Source organism: Macadamia integrifolia, unplaced genomic scaffold, assembly GCF_013358625.1.
Source record: "Macadamia integrifolia cultivar HAES 741 unplaced genomic scaffold, SCU_Mint_v3 scaffold69, whole genome shotgun sequence".
Lineage (NCBI taxonomy): Eukaryota > Viridiplantae > Streptophyta > Magnoliopsida > Proteales > Proteaceae > Macadamia > Macadamia integrifolia.
This window is the reverse complement of record NW_024870513.1, coordinates 408505-433711: the sequence shown is the minus strand read 5'-3', so window position 1 is coordinate 433711 and position 25207 is coordinate 408505. Positions and strand designations below refer to the sequence as shown.

Sequence of the window (25207 nt, the reverse complement as noted above, 5' to 3'; positions counted from 1 at the left end):
ATTGTAGGTGCCTCCTCTACTGGTGAAATGGCCATGCTTCATCGTATGCTTACTCAGATGGGATCCTTTACTATTGCAATTGCCTCCTCTCTACTAAAAATCATTGCCTCCCATTTATGGTTTAAAGTATCTCCGATACCGATACGATACCCTCTGATACGTATCTTAAATTTAGCCGACTGATACGATACATGGAATTTTAAATCCTTTCGTATCAATATATATCCTACGATACATACCGATATGCATCAATACACATCAATACGAAATGATATGCGCCGATACGACTCTATGGATAATATAAAATCGAGGTGAAATGTACATTTCGGTATGTATCGGTACGTATCAGTGAGTATCGGTATGTATCGATCGGTACGTATTGGTGAGTATTGGTACGTATCGGTGAGTATCGGTATGTACCGATATAGTGCGCTACGGTCATATAATGGCCAAGATAGGTAATTTTTTAGAAAAACACAATTTTTTGAGGGTTTTTGTTCCAAAGTTTCTGCCAGCCATATTTCTCTCTAATTAAAGTAGAAATCAAGGTTGGGAACAAGGATTTTTCATTTATGGGACAACTACAAACCTTGAATTCTTAGTGCGATACCCTCAATTTAGTGTTTATGCATAATACATGTTATCAATAGCTTTTTTTAACAAATTCTTTATGTAAAAGTGTTTAAAAAAATGTTTCCTATCCATTTATGTGTGTATCTTTAGCGTATCTTAGCGTATCTCTGATATGTATCTTAATTTTGGCTGACCAATATGGCAACCGATACCGATACTTTAATCCTTGCAGTCCCACTGAGCCCAGTCAGGTACTATATTCTGTAATCATAATGCATCTGTTGCCTCCCAAGCATAGATAATTGACTCTGGGGCTACTGATCACATGACCATTTTGCACAATTTTTTTCTACTTATTGTCCCTCTTCAGGTAATACCAAAGTTCATTTGTTGATGGTTCCCTTTTACATATTACTGGATCGGGTTCCATTCAGTGCTCTCATTCGTTGTCATTGTCTTCTATGTTACATATTCCTTAGTTTTCTACTAATTTACTGTACATTGGTAGTATTACTAAAGATTTAAATTGTAAAGTCACATTTTTTCCTACTCACTGTATTTCAGTACTTGTTGACGGAGGCAACGATTGGCAATAGTAGAATAAATGGTGGTCTCTGTTTCCTGGGCACTTGTCCCTTCCGAGCTCTACACACTTTATCTGATTTGGCACTCTCTTAACCTTTGGTTGGGCATCGTTGTTTGGGTCACCCCCCATAGGACACTTTATTTAGATTATTTCCAGTGTTAGTTAGACATTGTACTATGGACCGGTTTATTTGTGATGTGTCATGGAAAAACAAACTTTGTGATGCATCTGTTATAGCAAAACAAACTCAGAATATTTATCCTCTTTCTAATAATAGAATTAATGTTCCTTTTACTTTAATTCATTTTAATGTTTAGGGCCCTACCTGTCGTGTCTCTGTTTCTGGTTATAGATGGTTTGTCACTTTTATTGATTCCCATACTCTTTCTACTTGGATTTATTTATTGCCTCCTAAGAGTGAGGTTTTCAGTGCTTTCAGGAATTTCACTGCATGGTTAGGACCCGGTTTGATGCTAAAATCAAAATCCTGCATACTGGTAATAGGAGGGAATATATGGATGGTTCATTCCAGTCCTATTTGGTTAATCATGGGATTATCTATTAGATTAGTTGTGTGGTTACCCCAGAACAAGATGGTGTGGCTGAATGCAAGCTCATCTCCTTGAGATTGCTCACTCCTTGATGTTTGAGATGCAGGTTCCTGCTCCCTATTAGAGTGAGATTGCCCTTACTTCTGTTTGCTGCCTATCTCATCATAGGTTGCCTTCACACATACTTGGTTTTAAGAGTCCCATTGAGTTGTTATCTGGGTCTCGTACTTTTGTTGTTCTTGCTAAGGTGTTTGGTTGTGTTTGCTTTGTTCGTAATCATCAGGTTCCAGGAAAGCTCGATCATTATGGACTCCGAGGTGTTTTCGTAGGCTATTCTCCCACTTAGAAAGGATATCGGTGCCATCATCCACCTTCTCAACGGCTCTTTGTTTTCATAGATGTGATCTTTCGTGAGAATGAGGCTTACTTTCCACCTCTTCAGGGGGAGTCATCTAGTAGTGAAGAGGTGATTCAGATTCCTACCTTTAATTGTCCTTTATTCCTTACCATAGAGGATGGTGCTACTCAGAGGGATACTGGAAAAGAGACTACTAGTTCAGAGGTTCCCATAAGTCCAGAGGTTCCTGTTCAGGGGGAGCCATCGATTCAGGAGCAAGAGGCTCCAATTTAGGGGGAGCCACAAATTCAGGAGAAAACACAAGATGGTCTAGTGATACAGGTGTTCTCTCATAAGAAAATTAGAACTGACACTACCACTCAAACTACCACTACTACTTCATTGCTTCCTAATCCTGAGTCCTCTCTCCCAGGTATAATCTTTCCCCTTACTTTTGATCAGTCTTTTGATATTCCTATTGCTTATAGAAAAAGGTAATAGAACTTGTACTCATCATCCTATTTCCAATGTGGTGTCATATTATTCTCTTTCCTCATCATATTGTGCATTTGTGTCTTCCTTGCCCTCTATTTCTATTCCTAAAACTTGGCAGGAGGCAAATGCAGAACCTAAGTGGAAGGAGGCAATGAATAAGGAGATGAGAGCTCTTCACAAGAATAACACATGGGACCTGGTTATTGTTTGAGATTTAAAATGTAACCGCAAGCGTACGGATCAGTGTAGCTACGGGTCGAACACAGGGAGAGCAGCCACTTTATTTTTTTATCTCTTTTAATAATGCGAAAGTGAACCGATTAATAGTTGTGATCTAATTCTAATTACCGTCCTAAACATATGTATATAAAATAATGTTCTAACCATTCGTCATCTAAGAATTTAAAGACGCAAGCCACGCAATTAAAATTAAATAAATAAATAACTAAAAATAAACAACCCACGCAATTAAAAAAAAATAATAATAAATAAATAAAGGAAAAAATGCTGAAATAAAAATAAAGTAAAAGAAAGGGGATAAAGCTAGAGAGAGACTCACAAGTAGGTTTCTCTACTTAGCCCGAGGGATGCATCATAATATGAGCTTCCCTACTTAACCAGAGAGTCACTCTTACAAGGGTTACTCTACTTGGCTTTAGGGAAATGGACATAATTAAAATAAAAGCAATAAATTGATGGTTCTCTGGCTAGGAGGGGCAAAGCCAACACATACACTAGCCATGAACCTTGGGGGAGAGGGATAGCAATAATCTAACGACTGAAAATAAAAATCCTAAATTAAGAAAGAAAGGGTAGTCAGAAGAGGGAATGAGAGGGGGGAGAGAAGACTACTGAAGGAGCCTACTTACTTGAATCAATGCTTGAACTTGAAAAAAAAAAATTGCTCCACGGCTCGTGATCTTGTCACCTAGATCTAAGCCTAGAACTATAACTTAAAAAATTACACCTCAATTGCATAAATCATTAACATAAAAGGGCTGAATAAAAATAAAAGAGTGCTTGCATTAATTGAAATTAAAAAAAAAACTATTACAAAAGTGATTAAAGAAAAGATAAAGAAGAACTAAAACTAAAGGGAGAGCAAGAGAAAGAGAGAGCAACAAAAAAAAAACTAGAAGAAGAATGAATTGTCTCCCCTCCTCTTACATGAGTTGTATTTATAGGGAATGGGGAGGTAGGGTAACAAATTTCTCTTTCCTAAAAGAGAGAAACCCACAATTGGTTGTGAGATCTTTTGAGACCAAAAGTGCTAAGGTGGAGGAGAGAGAAGAGAGAAATAAATTTTGAGAAATTTCTTATAATTTGTTTGCTTATTTTCTTTCCTTTTTTTTCTAATTTATTTCTCTTCTTTTTCTCCCTCCAAGGAACGATTTTCTTCTTGCTTTATGTGATTTGGACAATCTTTTGGTGGGTGATGATGTGGAGGAGAGAGAAGATTTGGACAATCTTTATTTCTCCCCTTTTTTTCTCTTTCCTTTTTTTTTTCTTCTCTTCTTACACGGAACCCTTCCACGATTTTGCTTGCTTCTAATTTGATGTGGAAATCCCTTCCATGCCCTTAGTGCTTTAAGTGAATGAAAAGCAGGAAATCTTCAACAAATTCTCTAAAAAAAACAACCATGAGATTCGAACTTGAGACCTCTTGGTGAGCAAGGGAATTTTGCACACCATAGCTCACCAACTACACTAGGTAGTTGTTACCAAAAACAAATCTTCAATCACTTAAGGATGTGGTCCATCGATCCTTGTTGGCATTTGGAGTATTCCTTGTACCTCTGAGACAATTGCAAACGGGTTGGTTCTGCATCTCGGTTCAGTTCTGATCCATTATTCTTTTTCTGGCCTGAAAAGAATAATCATTTGTACGGGTGACCAAACGAATGTGTACTTTTAATTGAACACGTCCATCTTGCTCAGAATTTCGTCCTCTTCGCAACCATGGAAAGAAATAGGACCTCTTTACGTGTAAAATTGAAGATATAGCGCCCGATAATCCTTAAGGCCTTGAAAATATAAAACCTGCAAAAAGAGAGTAAAACCCAAGGTAGCTCCATTCTAAATATGTAAAATGCATGTTTTACTACCCTAGATTTCTCACATAAATGTGCTCATCAGTTATTCTTTCCTTCCAAAAGCAACCAGTTGGCTATAAATGGGTGTTCACGATCAAGCATAATACTGATGGGAAGCTGGATAGGTACAAGGCAAGACTGGTGGCAAAAGGCTTTACTCAGACCTATGAGATTGACTACCAGGAGACCTTTGCTCTTATGGCAAAAAGGAATACACTTCGATTCATCATCTCCTATGCAGTGAACCGAGGATGGGAACTACAACAATTGGATGTCAAGAATGCTTGTCTTTATGGAGAGCTGACTGAAGAGTTGTATATGGATAGTCCACTAGATTGCTCTAGTCCAGAAATACAAGGCAAAGTATATAGACTGAAGAGAGCTCTACATGGATGGAAGCAATCTCTCAAGGAATGGTTTGGTCACTTTCACAAGGCCATGATAGTAGTTGTCTTCACTCAGAGTAATGCTGATTATACATTATTCATTAAAAGGGTGGGTGTTCAAATTACTGTGTTGATAGTATATGTGGATGATATTGTTACTGGGAATGATACAGATGAAATCTCAAAGCTTAAAGCCTATCTTGGTCAGGAGTTTGAGATCGACATAGGAAGGCTGAAATACTTTCTTGGTATTGAGGTGGCACATTCAACCAAGGGTATTTTTCTCTTCCATAGAAAGTGTACCTTAGTTCTTATACCTTAGTTCTCCTCTCAGAAACTGGTATATTAGGGTGTAAACCCATGGATACTCCTATTGAGGCTAACTCTCATCTTAGAAGAAAGGAAGGTGAACCTATTGATAAAGGTCGGTATCAAAGGTTGGTTAGAAGACTCATATATCTATCTCACACGAGACCAGGCATACCTCATGCAGCAAGTCTGGTGAGTCAATACATGCATGATCTCTATTTCTCACACATGGATATTGTGTACCGGATCCTTAGGTACTTGAAGACTGCCCCAGGAAATGGCATTTCATTCTATCCTATAAATCATATGAGGATTGAGGCAAACACTGATGCTGATTGGGTAGGTTCTTTAGATGATTGCCGCTCTACAACTAGTTATTGTATATTTGTTGGTAGTAACTTGGTTACATGGCGTAGTAACACATGGATGTTGTGTACCGGATCCTTAGGTACTTGAAGACTGCCCCAGGAAATGGCATTTCATTCTATCCTATAAATCATATGAAGATTGAGGCATACACTGATGCTGATTGGGTAGGTTCTTTAGATGATTGCTGCTCTACAACTGGTTACTGTATATTTGTTGGTGGTAACTTGGTTATGTGGCGTAGTAAGAAGCAGACAGTTGTGGCTCGATCGAGTGTAGAGGTTAAGTTCAAGGCAATGGTGCATGGGATTTGTGAGCTTCTTTGGTTGCAGAGTCTTCTTTATGATTTTTGTGTGTCCATCTAGATGCCGATGTTGTTATATTGTGATAATAAGTTAGCCATCAGTATTCCACACAACCCTGTTCAGTATGATCATACTAAGTATGTGGAGATTGATAGACATTTCATCGAGAAGCTAGAGCAAGGCCTTATCTGTATTTTTTTTGTGTAGAGTGAAGATCAGTTAGAAAGATGTTCTCACAAAGGGACTTAGTAGTGAGTCTTTTTATTTTATTTTGTCCAAGTTGGGTATGCGTGATATTCATGCACCAACTTGAGGGGGAGTGTTGAATAATGGATTATTGTAATAATGAGTTTTAGGGGTTATAACCAAATGGACCCTTAAGCCACTTTTTGGGTTTTATTTTATTATAAATAGAGGACTGTGCTCATTAATGCACAAGTCCATATTCCCCTAATCTTCAGTGGTTATGGATTCACTCAGTGCTTCTCTGATCACTCTGTATTTGTTTGTAATCATGGGGCTAAGGTTGTCATCCTTGTGTACGCTTATGATATTATTGTTTCTGGTAATGACTCATTTGGTGTCGAAGATGTCAAGGCATATCTACGTCAGCATTTTCGGATGGACTTAGGGATGCTTAGATACTTCTTGGTAAGTGAATTTATTTGTTGCAAGAAGGGTGTCAGTTTGTCTCAAAGCAAGTATATGCTTGATATCTTCTTTCTTAGACTGGCGTGTTGGTATGTTAACCTGTTGATAACTTATAGATCCTAATCTGAAGCTTGGGGTGTGTGATGACAAATATTTCATGGATAAACATCAGTTCAAAAAGCTGGTTGGGTAACTTATTTATTTGATTGTTACTTGTCCTAATTATTCCTTTACAGTTGGGGTTATTTGTCAATTTATGGAGAATCCTAAGCGATATCACTTGAATTCTACTTGTTGCATTCTGAGATATATTAAAGGTGCTTTTGGCAAAGGTCTTATTTATTGGCATCATAATCTCATAGATATTATGGGTTATGCTGATCCTGATTGGGCTGGTGTTGCCAGCAATCGTAGATCAACTACTGGATGTTGCACATTTATTGATGGTAATCTTATGCCATGAAGGAGCAAGAAGCAGTCTGTTGTGACTTGGTTGAGTGTGAGATTGAGTATAGAGCTAGGCACATACTGCAATAAAGTTTATGTGGTTGAAATCTCTCATAAAACAATTGGGGTTCTTTGTTTAAAAACCTATGAAGATGTATTGTGATAATCAAGTTGTGATTTATATTTCCAGTAATCCGGTCTTTCATGAGAGGTCTAAGCATATTGAGTTTAATTGTCATTTTGTGAGAAATGCAGTTATGCAAAAGCTGATTTCGACTCCGTTTGTCAGCTCTGGCAATCAACTTGGTGATATGTTCACGAAAGCGCTATTCTGGCTTGCGTTTCTTAGTGGTTGTTCAAAGCTGGGTATGGTGGGAGATCTCTCTCTCTCTCTCTCTCTCTCTCTCTATATATATATATATATATACTCCCCAGCTTGAGGAGGAGTTGTTTCGTGGGGTTGTGTTCCATGGATGTTCCATGAAACAGTGTACCGTGGGATCATATCTGATAACTTAGTTGTTATTTCTCTTCCCTATTGTAGACTTATTAGACTAAGTTAGTTGTTACTTTCCTTGTATTGTAATAAGTCGTCAGACTCTTAGTAGACTTCCTACTCTATAGTTAGTCCAACGACTACTTGTGTTGTCCATGTGAATTTGATATGTATAGATGATTTCTCTCAAAACAACCTGTGTCGAGAACCTTCTCAACATGGTCCAAATATCTGCCATGTGCAACTCAGATAGACCCCAAATTTTGTGGATAGGTAGACTCCAACTTCCCCTGCTCATTGCTCATAGGTCAAATTTCAGCCAAACAGTTATTCTAGTGGCAAATTAAGCTTTGAGAAATGCAAGACCATAGGAGACTGCACATAGTGGGTGGAGTACTGTAGGTGTGAATGGACATACAGGGATGGTATTTGATTGAACTTGGATCTGAAATTTGACACATGCTAATTGGACCACATCCTAGTAGAAATGGAGCCCTAAGACAATGCAAAAAGAATTGAAATCGCAAACAATAGTCCACACAAAAAACACAAGGACTTGTGTGGTTTGGCAACATTACCTACATCCACGGTGAGATGAGATCTGCTTCATTATCAATGGAGAAAGGTTTACAGCCACTTGTTCTCACACCTCTCATATTGCTTATAGAGAAAGAACCCTTGTTACAAATTTATAGTGAAACCGATACAAGAAACTCACTGAAATACCTATGTACCCTAAAAACAATTTCTTGGGAACTACCGCCCCCGAACCCCCTCATGGTCCCACCAGATCTACCTTCGGCCTCTTAACGGTGCTTCGGAATCAGCCCAGAGAGAGAGAGAGAGAGAGAGAGGATGATTCCTATCTGATCCAGATCGCAAATGGCCAAGACTGATCCTGATCCTGATCCTGATTCTTTTTTTTTTTTTTGAATCCCTGATTAGACCCAATGATTGGAGGAGTAAAAGTGCTAGCTGCTGAACCAAAATGGTTCAGACTTTGGTCTGTTTCCAAAAGCAGTGGTCTCAGCATGTTTTGACATGTTACTTAGATGTGGTTATCCAACATATCTGACCTTTCAAGTTCCATTGGCTTTGAGAGAACTCAGGGACATCTATTTAGTTTGTAATATTAAATTTGCAGTATAATGCTTGGGATGACTGATGAGTAGATAATTGCACTCAAGATCTTTGCCATTCACAGTTAGTTGCTGTTAAGCCCATCTGTTGCTTTAAACAATATCTTCTATTGTCTAAGCTACTAGCAGTTGTGTACTTGTATTTCTATCATTTTGTCATAGTATTCTGTCTATTATTTTCTTAAATACAGGGCTTTCAAATGCAATCAGCATTGCTGAGAGATTAGGATTACCAAGAATAGTTCTAGATAGTGCTCGTGAACTGTATGGAACAGCTAGTGAAGAGATCAATAGGGTAATATTCATCAACTCATATACATTCTTCTTACTATGCGATTGATACCTGTATAAATGCTTTTCTTCTTCTTCTTTTTTTAGCTTTCATATGCTACAAGTTATCTTATAGAGGACTCAATCTGGTTTTTACCATCAATGTATGGGAACCCCACCTAAAGTTCTCTTAATTTTGTAGGATCTATAATAATGAAAAGTTTGGTTATATGTTGTGTACTTATATATACTTATATATTTCATTTTATCATATGGGATTAACAAACATCTATCCTCTGCTGGCATTCTCACCAATCTCATCTCTCCTAGATTCATATACTCTTCTGGCCTCCCCAGATCTGCCTTGGTCTCATCCATTCTCTCCTCCTCTGGCTGGTCCCATCCCCGTTCTCCCCCTCCTCTTGATGATATTTGGTTGGCCTTTCCTCCCATCCCCTCCGGGCATCAAGAGATTATAAAGTCCTCTGAAGCTCTCTTCAACGGGCTCCTTCATTACGGCCTCAGCTTGGGAATTTATTCGTACCAAATCTCCTACCATCCCTTAGCATAATGTAGTTTGGTTCAAATGACACATCCCCCACCACAGCTTCACCGTTTGGCGTGCCCTCACCGATTGCCTCCCCACCCAATCTTTCCTCATCCACAGACGCATTCAGGTCTCTCCTTCCTGCTGCCTCTGTTGGAACAATCCTGAAGATGTTAAACCACCTCTTCTTTTCTTGCCCCTTCTTCGCCTCAGTCTGGAAGAAGGCCCTCAAATTTATTTGGCCAACCTCGCCCTTGACTAGGGAATAGATATGGATTGATATGACATTTGGCAGCTCTACCTTGTGTGACTATATGGAAGCTCACATTTGCAGCGACTATCAACCGCATTTGGACGGAGCGAAACCTCAGAAGATGGACTTCCAACTCTCATTCCTTTGAAAGGATTTGGAAAGCCATCTACTTTGAGGTAAGTTCCAAACTTGGCACTACCAGGCACAGGCCCGTCAGAGACACCCTAAGGAATAGGCTCATTGTTGTCTCTTGGGGTCTTTCCTCATCCACCATCTCTCCATCTATTCTCACCCCCATTGATTGTCCCCCAGTAGTTGGGTTTTCAGGCCCTTGCAGAATTTTTGTCCCCACTTCGGTGTTGCCCCCCCCCCCTTTTCCCCCCCTTTTGTTCTCTTTAGAACCCTTGTACATTCTTTCTCTTGGTAATGAATTATTTATTCATCCAAAAAAAAACAAAACATCTATCTATTATCTCCACTTTCCAATGCTTTCTAGAATTAATCGTTGACATAATGGACTTCTATTCATTTAGGAAATAGGAATGGGTTATGCAAGGGAACATATTATTTGTAGGTTACTGAATGCCATTAAGTTATGGTACATTGCAAGCTATATGACTTGACCAGTTTGGCAATTTGTAGCTATGAGCCATCCCCGTTCAGTTACCTTAATAAAAATTGGATGGTTCATTAATTACCATTATCCTGGATGCTTTAATTAATATCTAATGTATTCTATTGATATACTCTCCTAATACATGATTTCACTGAATCCAGGTCGTTATTGATATGGAGGAGCATAAGAAAGATTTTGAAGAGCATATTCATGAAGCTCAACATTATCTAATGTGAGAATCTTATCTGTGTCTCTACATACAGCTACCAGTATTTGCAAGAATTATCCAGCTACTTACAAGCCAAATCCTTTGATATTGGAGGAGAGGTTGTAACTTCTTCAATTTTGATAAGTTTGTCAACTTAAGTCTGGACTAGCTGGCTGGGGTTTTGAAGAAGCCTGCTAAAGAAGGGGCCAACAATTTGAATGAGACTCATATCAAAATGTTTCTCTGAGAGGGTTGTTACTGAAGTTATCTTGGGCAGCAGATGCAAAAGTCTGAAACCTGACTACATTGAGGAGAGAGACTATAGGAAATGGAGTATAGTGCTGATTTGTGTTTCTTTTTAGTGTCTTAGAATCGCAGGCCTCCCTTTTCACATTTGTTGTGAAGGCCTTTCATGACACTGGCAATGTATATGGTAGGTTCGGTAGACCCTAGATTTATCAGTCTTGAGAAGTGGCATTGGGCTAGAATTGACATTAGGGTTAGTGGGCTCTTTAGACTTCCTTGGCTGATTTCAGTCCTTGATCGTGGGCTTCTCTTTACCATGGAGTTGGAGGTTGAAGAAGATAACAAATCACCCTAATCATGGTCAAAGGAACTTGTCTACTGTGGGGCCCATTGGGATGGTAATTTATTTCTGGTTCAAACTTTGAAATTGACTTAATCTCTATCCAAGTTGGAGGATAAAAGAGCGTAACAGTCAATATTATTATGGGGACCAGATCAGTCCATGCGCTCAATTATATCTTTAAGAAATTATGTCGGATGATCATTTTTTTTTTTTTTTTATAAATAAAATTTCTTTGCCAAAAGGAAAGAGAACAAGGGGCCCCAAAAAAGGGGAAAGAGAAAATATATGACAACCAAAACAACAATATGCATGTTCCTTAGGGAGTAAACACATGAAAAGGAAAAAGAAGAACTTGCTTCTAATATCAAAGGCTATGGAATCCCAAATATGATGGAAGGGCCTTGATCGAAAAGATCATTTCTAAGATTAAGCTCCGTCCAAATGTGATGATGGCAGCACCAAAAACAAGCTTATCCGCAGCATCACAAACCGACAAACCACCAAAGGTCATATCCACCCAGATCCACTCTCTCTAGAAAGGGAGGATTCTCTGACTTCGAGGCCAACATTTGCACAGAAGCCCTTCCCGAATAGAGGAAGAGAAGGTGCAAGCAAAGAAAAGGTGCTCCACATCCTCAAAAGAATTCGAACAAAGGCAACAAGTTGGGAAGACTGGAATTGACGATGAATAAAAAAAGACCATGTTGGGAGGCGGTTTGAGAGGACTCGCCAATCAGTGAAGCTGTGACGGGGATGTGGAACTTGAACCAAAACTAAACCATGACCTTTGATGAGATCTTAGGACAACTTGGACCAAAAATAGCCATTAGATGAAGCAGACTAGACCACAAGATCACCCTTATCCAAATGCCTTTTGGGAATGGAAGGAAACACTCCCTAAAAAGGGGGAGCCTAGTCATCCTAACCAGTGATCTCTACCACAGAGGAATGCTTACAAACATCCGAACTATAGATAGATCTTGCACTAACTGAGTGAAAGAGGACACATAAGGGGTGCCAGTGAGGCAGTGATCAAACTAAAGATAGGTAGAGGCATCATCCATGATGAGGGAGGAGGCAGCCTGGAGGGCAAGAGGCTAAAGCTTCAAAATCTTCTGCCACACCTAAGAAGCATCAGAAATGGGAGGAGTTGTACAAGAGTGTTATTACATAGAAGTCCGAGCAAAAACACAGTCAACCCAATGCTCTTGTGATGAGAAGCGGCTTCCAACTAGATGTATTGACTAAGAGAATAACATCTAAGCCGTTCATCCTGTTGTATCCAAGTTGGGCATGAAGGAAATCTATGCACCAACCTGAGGGGGAGTGTTAATAAATCTAGTTACATTAGTTTCTAGGTTTATTATTCACATGTTTCATATGCTAGATAAGTATTGAGTCATCCTTAGTTAGCCTTCCATAGTTGCTATCATTCTCCATCTATAAATAAAGTGGTGGCCTCTATCATTCGATAAGTTAAATCATTCTCTGGCATCTCTCTTCTCAACTGTTATCTTAGATGTTTCTACCTGTAATGAATGTTGATTGGTTATAGTGATTAAAGACTTTGCTACAAATTTGAGCCTATTGTAAGGACTTTGGGAATTAACTTACTATTTAGTTTTAGGAGTTTTAGGGGTATTTTGGTCCTATCAATTTCTGCTATGTATTAGTTATGATCAGTGCAGGGTACAGGGGTGTTCCTGTCCCTGACTAATTATTGAAACTTATATATATATATATATATATATTAAAGGGACTGACCTGCAATAGACCATTCTAGTCTGAGCCACAAGTTTTCCCCACTTTTGGGACTAAGTTGTGACTCTTGCCTCTCACCTCTCTTCTCTCTTTTGTCTTCTTCTTTTCTTCTTCTCTTCTCCTTCTTTCCTTGGTTCAATTATAGGATTCTGGAATTTTAACATGGTATCAGAGCCTTTGTGATCAAACCTAGGGTTCATAAATTCTTCTCTACTGATTTCTCTCTTTCGTTGAACCTCTCTGGTGTGCAACTGCCTATGCCGCATATATTATAGATTAAATCACTCCCTTTCTCATTAATGGAGTGCTAGTTTTTTAATTTGGATCACGATATTATGCTGCTGAACTGAAGATTGAAGACCTTGGATCGGTACCACCATCCTTCTGCCCAAATTGATTTTTTGCAGGGTTTTCCTATTTCATCGATTTTTGTCCCTGTGGTTCAATTATATTTCATCGATTTTTGTCCCTATGGTTCAATTATATTTCATCGATTTTTGTCCCTGTGGTTCTGGTAATTGATTTGGTGATGACTATGGTGGGATCAGTTCTTGATAATATTGTTCTATACTAGAATCATCCATTCTATGGTGCTATAGAGATCTGCATATAGGTGATTTTTTATTTGCTTCTACATTTGCAACCCTATCTTTTCTGATTTTTGGTTCCTCATGGCTGAGACCAAAACTACTACCCCTGCTACTACTACATCTTCTTCGGACAATGTGAATCTCCAGATTACCTTTATCAAGCTCAAAGGAAGTTCGAATTACCTACTTTGGGCTTAGTCTATGAAGGTTTATCTTATGGTCAAAGATAAACTTCAATATACTACCTCTGATCCTCCTCTTTCGTCTGATAAAGGATATAATGACTGGATGAAGGAAAATGCATTAATTTTGATTTGGCTGTGGAATAGTATGGAACCAGATGTTGCTACCAATATTCTGTTCCACACTATTGCAAAAGGAGTATGGGATGATTTGAAGAAAACATATTCGCAAGAGAAGAATATGACTCGTATCAATGATATCTATGAGAAGTTGTTCGAATTTCCAATCTGACAAGTCTCTACTTGAATACTTTAGTGCTTTCAGGGGAATGGTTGAAGAACTCAATGTTTTCCAGCCCTTCACTATAAATTCTTTGCTGGCTTGAAAATGACTTGAAGGCAGTGAAGGTTCACTTGTTGGGGACACTGTCCCTACACTGAATGATACTTACTCAAGACTTTAGTGTATCACATATTCTACAAAACTTGATCAGTCCACCAAAGACAATTCATTCTTCCTTGCTAACCATGGACATGGCCGAGGTCGTGGGGGAGGCCGTCTGTCTGCTGGTCGGGGTTCTAGTGGACAACAATCTAATCGCGAATAGAAATCTGATCGTTCTTCACGCCAGTGCTCTTACTATGGCAAGTCCAACCATATTGTAGAGACTTGTTAGGCAAAGCATGGCAAGCCAGAGTGGGCAACCCAATTAGCCAATCATGCAGTGTCGGATGATGGTACTGACAAGGTCTCTTCCAATAAGGCAATGATACTAAACCAAGGACTTCTTCAGAATATTCTTCTACCAGTCTACGTGATGAAATCAATCAATTACTAAAGTGTTTGCAGACTCTTGAGGCATCCTCTAATACATCCAATGGTGTGTCTACGTCCACTGCTACCTTGGCTCATGCAGGTACATCAACCCTCCTTACCACTTCTACCCCCTGGATTATTGATTCAGGGGCCTCTGCTCATATGACTGGTAAGTCATCCCGGTTTAAGTCATTTTCTCGTAGTACCACCTCTACATTTGTTATTCTTGCAAATGGTGCTTCAACACCTATTTTAGGTCATGATACTCTCACTTACATCTTTAATTAACCTATAATCCAGGGGCCTCTGCTCATATGACTGGTAAGTCATCCCGGTTTAAGTCATTTTTTCGTAGTACCACCTCTACATTTTTTATTCTTGCAAATGGTGCTTCAACATGTAACCTATCCTCTGTGTTACATGTTTCCCGAGTTCCATTAAATCTCCTCTCAGTGAGTCAGTTAACCTAGTCATTAAATTGCTCAATAACCTTTTTTCCTTCTTACTGCGTTTTTTAGGATCTTCACACGAGGAAGACGATTGGTAGAGGGCGTGAAAAAGATGGTCTATATTATCTTTACTGTGGTACTCCTGCTACTTCCACTACTGCTACAGTCGTTGGGGATGTGACTCATTTCTAATGGCACTGTCGTTTAGGTCATTTGTCCTTGTATAGGTTATAAATTTTATTTCCTAGTTTTAAGTCTATACCAAAGTTAGAGTGTGAAGCGTGTGAGTTGGGAAAGCATCACCGTGTGTCTTTCCCATCTCGCTTTGTGGCTCGTAGTCCGTCTTTATCTTCGTTAGTACATTCAGATGTTTGGGGCCCTTGTAGAGCCAACAATAGATTTGGATTTCGATATTTGTGACTTTTGTGGATGACCACTCTCATCTTACATGGTTGTATCTGTTAAAGGATCGATCTGAATTTTTATGTGTTTTAGAATTTTTTTTAGATGAATAAATAAATTCATTACCAAGAAGGGAAGAATATACAGGGGGGAGAAGGGGGTAGGGGAGGCTAAGCCGAGGCAAGCCTAACAAAACAAACAAACAAAACAAATACAACCAAGCTAGATCTTAACCCGATCAGCAGACTAGAAGAGCACCGAACTAGATCAGCCCAAAGGAGAGGAGAAGCACAGATAAGAAAAAAGGGGAGTGGGTAGGGCAGCAAGCAGGTGGGGGAGTCAAGTATGAGGAATGGTGTCAATATGGAGGTTCCAGGAGGCAATGATATGTCTGTTCTTAGTGGATTTGGGGACAGGCCTATGGGGGAGGGACTGAATTTTGAAGGTAACATTAAAGTAGATGGCTTTCCAAATCTTGTCCAAGGAGCGGGAGAGGACCAATTTCCAGATGGAGGAAAAGGGGCAGAAGAAGAATAGATGAAGGATATCCTTAGTACCATGAGGGCAAAGGCAGCAAGAGAGGGGAACAGGGATATGGCGGTGGATGAGAAATGCTTAGGTTGGGAGAGTTGGAGAGGCATCTCCAAAGAGTAAGACTATGACGAGGGATGTGGCCTTTGAACCAAACAAGGTTACGCTAAGGAACCACAAGACCCGAGGACCTAACATAGGTCCAAGCCGAGGCAAAAGAGGAAATCCCATCGGATAAGGGAATTCAGATGCATTTATCTTCTCTACCTCGATGGCCAAGAGGGAGAGGGGGAGAGAGAACTAGAGGTTATGAAGGGGAGGAGGGGACTATCCAAGTGGGGCAGGATACAGGAAATCATAGCATACTTGGAAATGCCAGAGGAGTAAATGGTTTTTGGGGATACCAGGGAGGCGAGGATACCAGTCGGGTGCCAAGGTCCATCCATAAGGAGGTAGCCTAGCCATTACCTATGGAAAATGAAATGGCATTGAGAGCCAAAGGTCGAAGAGAGAGAATTTTCCTGCAGATCCACTGCCAATAATCCTTTTTGTCACCAAATCCTGAAAAAGAAAAAAAGTGATACAACAATTCAAGGATTTAATCAAAGTGCTCACAGACAAAAGGTTCAAGGTAAGGTTAAGAACATGAAGAACAAAATTAAGTGAAATAGAATAATGGGAATACTGCCTTTACTAGAAAAAGAGGAGAGGGTACCATCAGCCACCCGAACCTTATGCTTACCAGAACAAATGAAATAAGAATCATAATAATGGGACGTACCAGTCATGTGGTTAGTGGCATCAAAGGAAATAACCCATGACGGAGTTGTGGAAGGTGCAAAGGTGGTGACATGCATATAATGGAAGCTGAGGCATCCTGTGAGGTAGATGGGCTATCAAGCTGAGATATGAACCGGCGAAGCACTGTAGTATCATCCCTAGAGAAGGAGTTGGTATCTACCTGTGAGAGTCCTCTAGTATCAGCCTCTGTAGAGTAGCATGGGCTATAGCCCCTCCTCTGCGGCCACCACGTGTACTAGGACTGCTATTAAGAACCTAACACCTCTCTCAAGTGTGCCCAGGTTTCCCACAATGATCACATTGCCGTCTATCTCTGTCATCTCCACAGGATGGCCCTTGGCTTCAGCCACCTCCACGCTATTCTCTGTGGGTAGTGGAAGAAAGAGCAGAACACTCAAGTTGTGATGTAGAATCCATGGCATCTCTCCTGGTCTCCTCACTCAGGAGGTAGCTACACACTTCATCAAGGAATGGAAGAGTTGGCCGGCCCAAATCTATATCTTGATTTGCTCATATATGAATGCAACCCACCTAGAAGAATCAAAACACACTATTTTTCAAGAGATCTATAGACCTGTGCTTCATCATCAGGATTGGAAAACTGAAGATCTTGGTAATGATCATACTCCTCCCAGAGTCCTATAATAGTATTATAGTAGTTAGAAATGGACTTGTTCCCCTTGCTGAAGGAGCTGATAGACCTTCATAGAGTCACCTACCCTATCATAGGTCTTAAAGACACTATCCTAAATATCCTAAGCAATTTCTTTTCTAATAAATCTCCTACCTATCTTAGGTTTCATGGAGAAAAGTAGCCAAGTCATAATAATAGAGTTTGCAGTTTTTCCATTTCTATTACCCTGGGTTTGTGACGGCGGGAGCCTTGATAGGGAGTAATATACCCTAACTTCTGTGAAGTTGGTATTATCCAACTTCACAAGAGAAATCTGAGTGTTAGGATTGTTATAGACAATCAAACTGGGCTTGGTACTACTCGACCCACCTAATATAGCTTCAGTAGGTTCTGTGAGATCAGACATGATGTAAGGATACCCCTAAAAACAACACAAATGGAGATCCAAACCAAGGGGGAAACACAAGCCCCAAAAAATCTTATGAGGTTGTGCTCCAACAGCACAACAAGCAAGGCTTAGGGGAGTCAAACACAAACCCCTGGGCGGTTCTTTTGGGCTAAACCATCTCCCAACCAATCATGGAGGAAAGCGAAAAGAGAATTCGAACTTCTAGCTGGCGGTAATGCTGTGGTGCGCTCCACTTCTTTGTGTGAGCTCCAATTAGTGTTTATAGCCCTCAGATCTCCCTCAAAGTGTCTTCAACTTGTTTTTACAACTCCATTAGGTCTTCTTGTATACTCTTCTTACATAGTATAGCCTCTGATGGACCGCTTTTCTTCTAGTGTTCCAAGAGAGAATTAAAAAATGGAACAAGGATGCTTAATCGACTCTCAAACCCTTATACAACCTCTGATACCAAGTTAGAAATAAGAAGGATTAGGGTTAGATATGAAGGAAGGAAGAAGAGGGAGAGAAGAAAAAGAAGAAGAATGAGAGGAAAACGTGGGGAGCTTTCTTGCTCTTTCCACATATATTATGTTCAACTAGAACTTTAGGGAAATTACATTAGACCTCCCTAGGGAGGTGAAGGGGAAAAGAAAATACAGCTTAGGACAACATAATATAGGAACAATTCCTAAACTACCCCTATTACATAAACTCCAACACCTTTACCCTTCCCCACCCCCTTGATGCATCATTATTGGTCCCCTGTATTTTGTGCCCCTAGCTCTTCTTTAGCTAGCTTGGCTGCCTTCTTTGGGATTCTTTAGCTCCTTTTTCTTTTCCCTTCGGGGCTGTATATTCCCCCCACCTTTTTTCCCTCCTCGTAATTAAATTATTTATTCACCCAGTGTAAAGCTCTCTCTTTCAAGGTCATGAAGAAATTAAAAGCATTTCTATTACTTTGGGATAACAAAGCTAGCTGGTGCTGTTCCAAAAAGAAACTCCTGTGCCTTCAAGATAAGGCATCCAGCCCCAAGGAAGATCAGAAACCTAGAGCATAATTTGAACAATCATAAAAGGGAAGCGGGGATCATTGCCAGCTTGGCGACTGTGAAAGCAGAAAAATCTCCAGTGAGATTTTTTGTGGGAAGGGCATATGGGAAAGAAGATATTCTGCCTTTTGAGATGAATATGGATTTATTAGACCCAAAAAGATTCAAGGTTTTTGGATTGGACGGGGTTGATGAAAGATGTAAGCTTTCATTGGTAAACTGTTGTTGGTGATTGTTCTTGGACGATTGAACTCTATGGTAGCTTGTTATCAATCTCAAATATGGTTCCAGAGACAATAATTCCAGAAGTTCTGTTTCAGGGTGAGAGCTTGGAAGGTATCATGAGAGAATTGAGGATTTTATTGCATAAAGAATTCCCAAGGTATGCAGTATGAGACAATTTGGTTCTGGTAGGATGATTAGCTACCTTATTGGTAAATTATGCAATCTATGCCTGAGACTCTACAGGCTACTCTGTACACAAGGGGTCATTTTTGGTCAATGTTCTGAGGCAACAAATATTTGGTGAAAGTTACCGTACTTCTAGAGAGAATATTTGTAGGTGTTTCAATATTCACTCGTTTAAATGACACTGAGGTAAACACTGGAGAAGTGGATTCTATAAGATGAATGGAACTTCAAGGGGGTTCTTTTTAAAGTTAATGAAAGTTTGTGGAGGAATGGGCGGATAACCCCTCTTCTATCCTTTTTTTAATTGGGTGTGTGGGTTGTAGGGTGGAAGAGTTTGAGCACTAGACAAAGTTCTCAGCAGTTACTATTGACCTTATGGAGAACGTTGTAGATATGACAGATACATACATCCTTTCTAAACAATGTTAAAAAATAGGCATCTCTTCATTCTTTCTTAGGATCTGATGGAGTTTCATGTACCTTATTTCTGTCATGCTTTTGTACCAAATCTTCTATGAAGATACAAGTTCAATTTCTTTTCTGGTAGTAAAAAGTCCACCCCCCCCCCCCCCCCCTTTTTTTTTTGGCTGCCAATTTTCTTAAAGCAGTATTTATGAGATTTTTGTGCCTTCCTTTTAATTGAAGTCTTTCAAAAAAACTTAATGAGGATCTACTGGCGGCTGAAAGGAAGATCATGGAACATGGCATTTCTCAGAGACACAGAAAGATGCAAGAGATTTCAGATGCTGCAACAATCGCATGTTCTATCCTTCGTAAGCAATTGCAACAGCATCGCATATCTGCAGTTCAGCCTTTCAAGAAGGCTACAGTAATTTACAGTCAACAAACACCAGTGGCCAAATCCCATCACGCAAAAGTTGATGATGGTCAGCATCCTAGAGCTGATGCTGGTGCAGACTCTGTTGATAACAAGAAGCAGTCTCTATCAGGTATCTTTCCAGTAAGAGGGGGAGGGGGTGGTTGTTCGGCTATACTTACCTCTCCAGTAGACACATGGGGTTTTCCTCTATACTGTTGCCTTATCAAAGAGAATTATTTTCCTAATTTATGGATAAAACTATGTTCAGGTGTTGTGCACCCTCAGTTTATGCATGCGTTTTTCTCCTTGATTCTAACATAGTAGCTATATCTATTTTTTTACCATAATATGTTGCAGACAAGAAGATTGAACTTCCAAAGATTGGTGCAGTGGTGCATATTCCTTCTCTATGCAAGAATGCAACGGTGTTAAAGGTGGATCCATTTAAAGAAGAGATTGTAGTTCAAGCCCATAATATGAGATTGAAATTGAGATTGAGCGATGTTGAAAGTTGACAGGTGATGTATTCATTTACGCAAACATTTTCAGGTACCCAAGAAGCCAAGTCATAGATACTTTGTTTCTATATATACATGTATCTATGGACCCAATTTCTGTAATGCTTTTCTATTAAAGAAAAAAAAAATCTGTAATGTTGAGTGCATAAATAAACAAAAATTATTTTTGGCCAGAACATATGAATGGATCAGAACCCATTTTTAGTTTTTGTGTTTTTCCTACTTATTTTAAATAGAAATTGGATCCATAAATGCTTTTTTTTTTTTTTTTTTTGGTAGGTCCATAAATGATACCAAATACATACTAAAACGTTTTTGTGTCAAAAATTCAAAAATAAAATAATATCTAAGAGAGCCTAAAAGTTCCTTTGGTTTGCATTTGAGTTTGGTTTGACATCTCCTATGAAGGTGTTTGCCAACTAAAGGTATAAATAGTAGAATTAAGCCAAGTTTTTCAATCCCTCTAAGGAACCCGTTTTTGGCATCGCTGATACAGAAGCCTTGGTTGAGGAATAAGCCCATGGTTGTAGAACTGGAGATTCTCGATGGGACTGCTAAGAGGGGCAAATCCACTTGATTCTGGTGGTTGTGGGGTGGTCTGAAATGAGTTGGGACGGAGCCTTTTTTTTTTGTTTTGATAAAATGGGAGATGGCTTCATATGGGTTTTTTTTCTTTTTTCCTGTCATCTGATGGGCTGGATTAGCGACTACAGCGGAGAAGGTTGTTTGGGTTGAACGCTTGTACCCTTTTGCAACGTGTATAAATCCAAGAGTACCATATATGCCACCGTTAATTATATGTCTCCACCTCATCTCAAAACATATTGGTATTTTTCATGGCTTTTCAGGGCAAAAAGAAGAAAAACTCTCTCGAGTCTCGCCTGATTCGAAGATAACCACGTGGTGGACGTGGACCCACCACACGAACAGTTGTCTAATTGTCTATATCCAAATTGGGGGTTCGGCATTAGCTAGGTCGGTGCCAAGTCAAGTCTCCCTGCTAGCTATCCGAACTCAACTCCTGAAAAACACCAGTAATGATCACAAAATACGAGGATGTGGGGATGGAAGAAGCGGGAGCCGGGAATCCGACTCTCCGGGAATGGGGAGATGCTCAGTCGTTTTAACTTTAACCCCTCGAGTCTCGACACGTTGATGTCTCTTTTTTCTTTTTTCTTTTTTCTTTTACGAAATCGACACGTTTACTTTTTTTATTCTTCCAAAGCCCCCAACGGCCAAACCTCAATAGTCAAGACTCAAAATTCAAAAACCGTAAAAAGAAGACAAACTCAACCTCATTTTACCGTAATTTCACTTACATTTCATCTACTTTTAGCCCCCACCGACTGCGACCTCCTTTTCTCTATAAATATCGAAACCACCTCCTCGTCTTTCTACTTTTCGTTCCATTTTTGTTTGTTGAACGCTCGCAGCGGGCCGAGACTTTGGGTAGGTCTGGTTTCGTTGAGGCAGGTTTACAGATCGAGAGAAGGTTTTTTCATTCGATTTTCGTCGCTCCGCAAGAAAACGTTAGTTTTTCCCTCTTTGCTCTTTATCAATTTTCAAATTTTATGTCTTGGTTCTTGTGCATTTCTGTATTTTCTTTGGTTATTTGGAAACTTGAAAGTGCTCGTAACTTTTTATTGTTTCCATTTGCAAAATTTCCTTTGAAAGAGATAAATCCAACACGAAACAGAAAGAGAGAGAAAGAGATCTCCGACGTAGTTTTCTTTCTGATTCTTACAAGGTGTTTGGAAAAGAAAGGATAGAATCTTGAATGTATCAGCTCATTTTTTCTGCATTTAGGTTAACCCAGTGCCTACAACTGTTTCTGAATTCTCTGTAGATGATAAGCGGCTATAGCTAGTGAGGGATTTTTATGGATTTTATTGCTTCTTGGTTAATTACGGAAATCGCTCTGCTCCATCTTCTCGACTCCTTCACCTTCTGAGAACAGATCAACGTTTTGTTTAAGCTGGAGCGAACTTAGAAATTTTCCTTGGGAAATCGTTAGTTTTTTCTTTCTATGTATCTAGCTAGGCTCTATATTCGGAGGTCACTTCGCCTCAGTTAAGTTATTGACTGCTTCTTCTTGTCCTTTTGTCGAGATCTGCAGAACAAAGGGGTCGTCAAGGTTTTGGGTGATTAGGACTCTAAACAGAGAGAGAGAGACGCGTACAGTTGCTGACGCATCGGCTCCAGGAAGCAAGCGATGGAGGTATATGGCCAATCCATGGTTGCAGGCCCTACCAATGTTATTTTCCTATCGAGTATTCTTGGCCGTGATGAGGCAATTCCTTTTCATAAATGTGATTGGAGATGTGAAAATGAGCATGTTTGCGGAAACATGTATCGCTGCAAATTAACCGGGATCACGCACATCTGTGACAAAAACTGTAACCAGAGAATTTTGTACGATAACCATAGCTCTCTTTGCAGAGTGAGCGGCCACGTTTTCCCTCTTACTTCATCAGAGGAGCAGGCAGTGAGAGGAACCCGGAGGAAGGTTGAAGTGGAGAATTCCTCCCTTGATAGCTGTGCTTTTAAGCGTAGGCGTGATGCTGAGCTTCACCCTTCTCCTTTTGAGAGGTCTTTCTCGGCAATTGCCCCAATCTGCAGTCAAATTGGAGATGGCATGGATATGAGCTAAATGGTTGAGGCGTTCCGGAGTCCTTTTCTTCTTCCTCCTTTTCCATTTTCTTCTTTGTTTTTTTCTTTTTTAACCTTTCAAATGTTCTCCATGGACAGACATAGAGAACAGGACTCTTGCTATGGAGACTTCAAATTGGGACTGCAGTGTTCCGCTGTCTGTAGGAACAGCTTATGATAAATACTTAAAGACATTTTATATAGAATTGAGCCCCTGTAACTTGCGGATTACTTGAAAATTCAGATGTGCTCTAATCGTCAGTTAAGAATAGGTTCCTCAAGTTGTATTTCAGTTGCCTTCTAACTGTTAAACTTCAAGTATGTTGTCTCGAGGCCTACTGTAGGGCCTTAATGAGACACCGAGTCCCTACTAAATTCAAATAATTTAGTTCCATCTGTTGTGATTTTTGTATTATGACTGATGTCTGATTTCTGCTTGTTTGTTGTTCCTAATCCTTCTTTTAGCGTAATGTACTTTGATTATGATGTGCCCATTCTTTTGTTAGGAAAGATAACTTGCACCTTGTACTCTTGTGGTGACAAGTTTAGCTTTCTGTTGTGTTATTTACTGGTGACATTGTCTCCTTATCTAGCCTCAATACCTTTTGTATTGCAATCGCATATTTGTAGACATAGCATGATTTTGTTAATGATTTAAGGTTGGATGATCCAAAGCTATTCGACTAAAAAAAAAATAAAAACCTGTGTTCATTGATAGGAGTGCAGTGGCTCTCTTGCTAGTTAAAGCAAAGGGGTATCGGTTTTTATCTGGTAGCGATCTTTCTAAATACTTCTCTCACTGGTTTACTTATCTTAGTTTAGATGCAGGTTGATGGAGAGAAAGGTCTTGTTGTTTCTGCTCAGATCCCACCCTGTACTCCTTTGGTAAAAATGATGTTTACCTTGATTTGGTAGGGGTTGGTATCTGCATGTATTGCTGAAGATCTTGTTAATTTTGCAGGAGGCCTAAAAGATCCAGAAGGCCCGAGAAAATATGTTACTGCAATTATAAATATGATTATTATTATTGTTGTTGCTATTTATTTATTTACTTGCTTTGTGTTGTTATCATCTGAAATAGAGTTTCCCGACTTTTTTCTCATCTTATCTTTTATCTTTTCTCTCTCCTTGCAGCAGCTCTTAGTTTATTCAGTTGTAGCTTGCAGTGGGGGATCCCAGAAGCAGTATCTGCCATGTCTTTTCTCTCCCTTGATTGGATCTAATGTGACTGTACTATAGGAGGAGATTCCAGAGAATTATCTGTTACCAATGTAGGTGGGGTAACTCTGCTGCTGTAATTGTAAATCAGATCATCTGTGGATGAGAATGAGGAATCTTGATTGATGATGTTCTATCACCGCCAGCCAGCTAGCCGTCTCCACAAGGCAGGTTCTGCCTCCCTGTTTCAGGGATGTTATGCAGGAATGAAACTGAGATCCAATTGTAGAAATTTTAACTTTGCGAATTGTAATTTCAGCTTCTACATAAAGAGAGTACAATGTCAATATCTGTACGGACTTTTTATCCAAGCCATAGTTCTCCATCCCCCCAAGTATCAGAAAAGAGAAATCTCTATCATCTAAACAGCCTTCTCTGTAGCCAATCACGTTATTACTTTTTTGCTCTTGTGGTCTCTCTGTAAATGTGAGAATTTTGGGAGCATGGGTGTGGCCGTCGGATCGGGGTTGGGGTCTTCTGTCGTTGTGCAGGGCAGATCCAAGGGCTGGGAGCCATATTTAAGGAATAACACCAATTGTCAAGGGATAAGACTTCTTTTTATTATAGCAACATCGTCTGGTGCTCCAGTTTCAAGGAAAGAACTACCAATTGTCAAAGGATTAAGATTTATTTTATTATAGCAGCACAGAAGGCGGATCTTGGCGTAATTGTAAGGTTACTCCATTACAATTTTATGTTGAGCTGGTAATTGTAAGAACTTTTTTTATCATAGCAACATCGTCTCATGCTTTCTTTTTTCTTTTCTCTTT

At 39.6% G+C, this 25207-nt stretch overlaps 2 protein-coding genes across 5 annotated transcripts in view; both read left to right on the top strand.

The window, feature by feature from the left end:
* Window positions 1-25195, top strand: part of LOC122069690 (endonuclease MutS2) — a 121277-nt gene extending 96082 nt beyond the window's left edge. For 2 of the 3 annotated variants that reach the window (XM_042633759.1, XM_042633760.1), the window contains exons 16-20: window positions 8926-9029; window positions 10582-10652; window positions 19878-20182; window positions 20410-20601; window positions 24354-25195. In XM_042633759.1, the coding sequence (XP_042489693.1) occupies window positions 8926-9029; window positions 10582-10652; window positions 19878-20182; window positions 20410-20567 (638 nt within the window). In that variant the 3' untranslated portion in view covers window positions 20568-20601; window positions 24354-25195. Of the gene's footprint in view, window positions 1-7354; window positions 7466-8925; window positions 9030-10581; window positions 10653-19877; window positions 20183-20409; window positions 20602-24353 lie in introns of all 3 variants that reach the window. The other variant, XM_042633758.1, reaches the window with a different exon arrangement.
* On the top strand, window positions 21868-24748 carry LOC122069692. 2 transcript variants are annotated; one of them, XM_042633761.1, is made up of 2 exons: window positions 21868-22099; window positions 22687-24748. In XM_042633761.1, the coding sequence occupies exon 2, from the start codon at window positions 22783-22785 to the stop codon at window positions 23218-23220; it is 438 nt and encodes a 145-aa protein (XP_042489695.1). In that variant the 5' UTR covers window positions 21868-22099; window positions 22687-22782; the 3' UTR covers window positions 23221-24748. The 2 variants fall into 2 exon arrangements, with proteins under 2 accessions (XP_042489695.1, XP_042489696.1); XM_042633762.1 differs by lacking the exon at window positions 21868-22099 and adding an exon at window positions 22128-22579.
* Window positions 25196-25207: the final 12 nt, after the last annotated feature.

What these genes read in the sequence shown, in the direction of transcription:
- LOC122069692 (XM_042633761.1), top strand. Translation starts at nt 22,783, where the DNA reads ATGGAGGTATATGGCCAATCCATGGTTGCAGGCCCTACCAATGTTATT.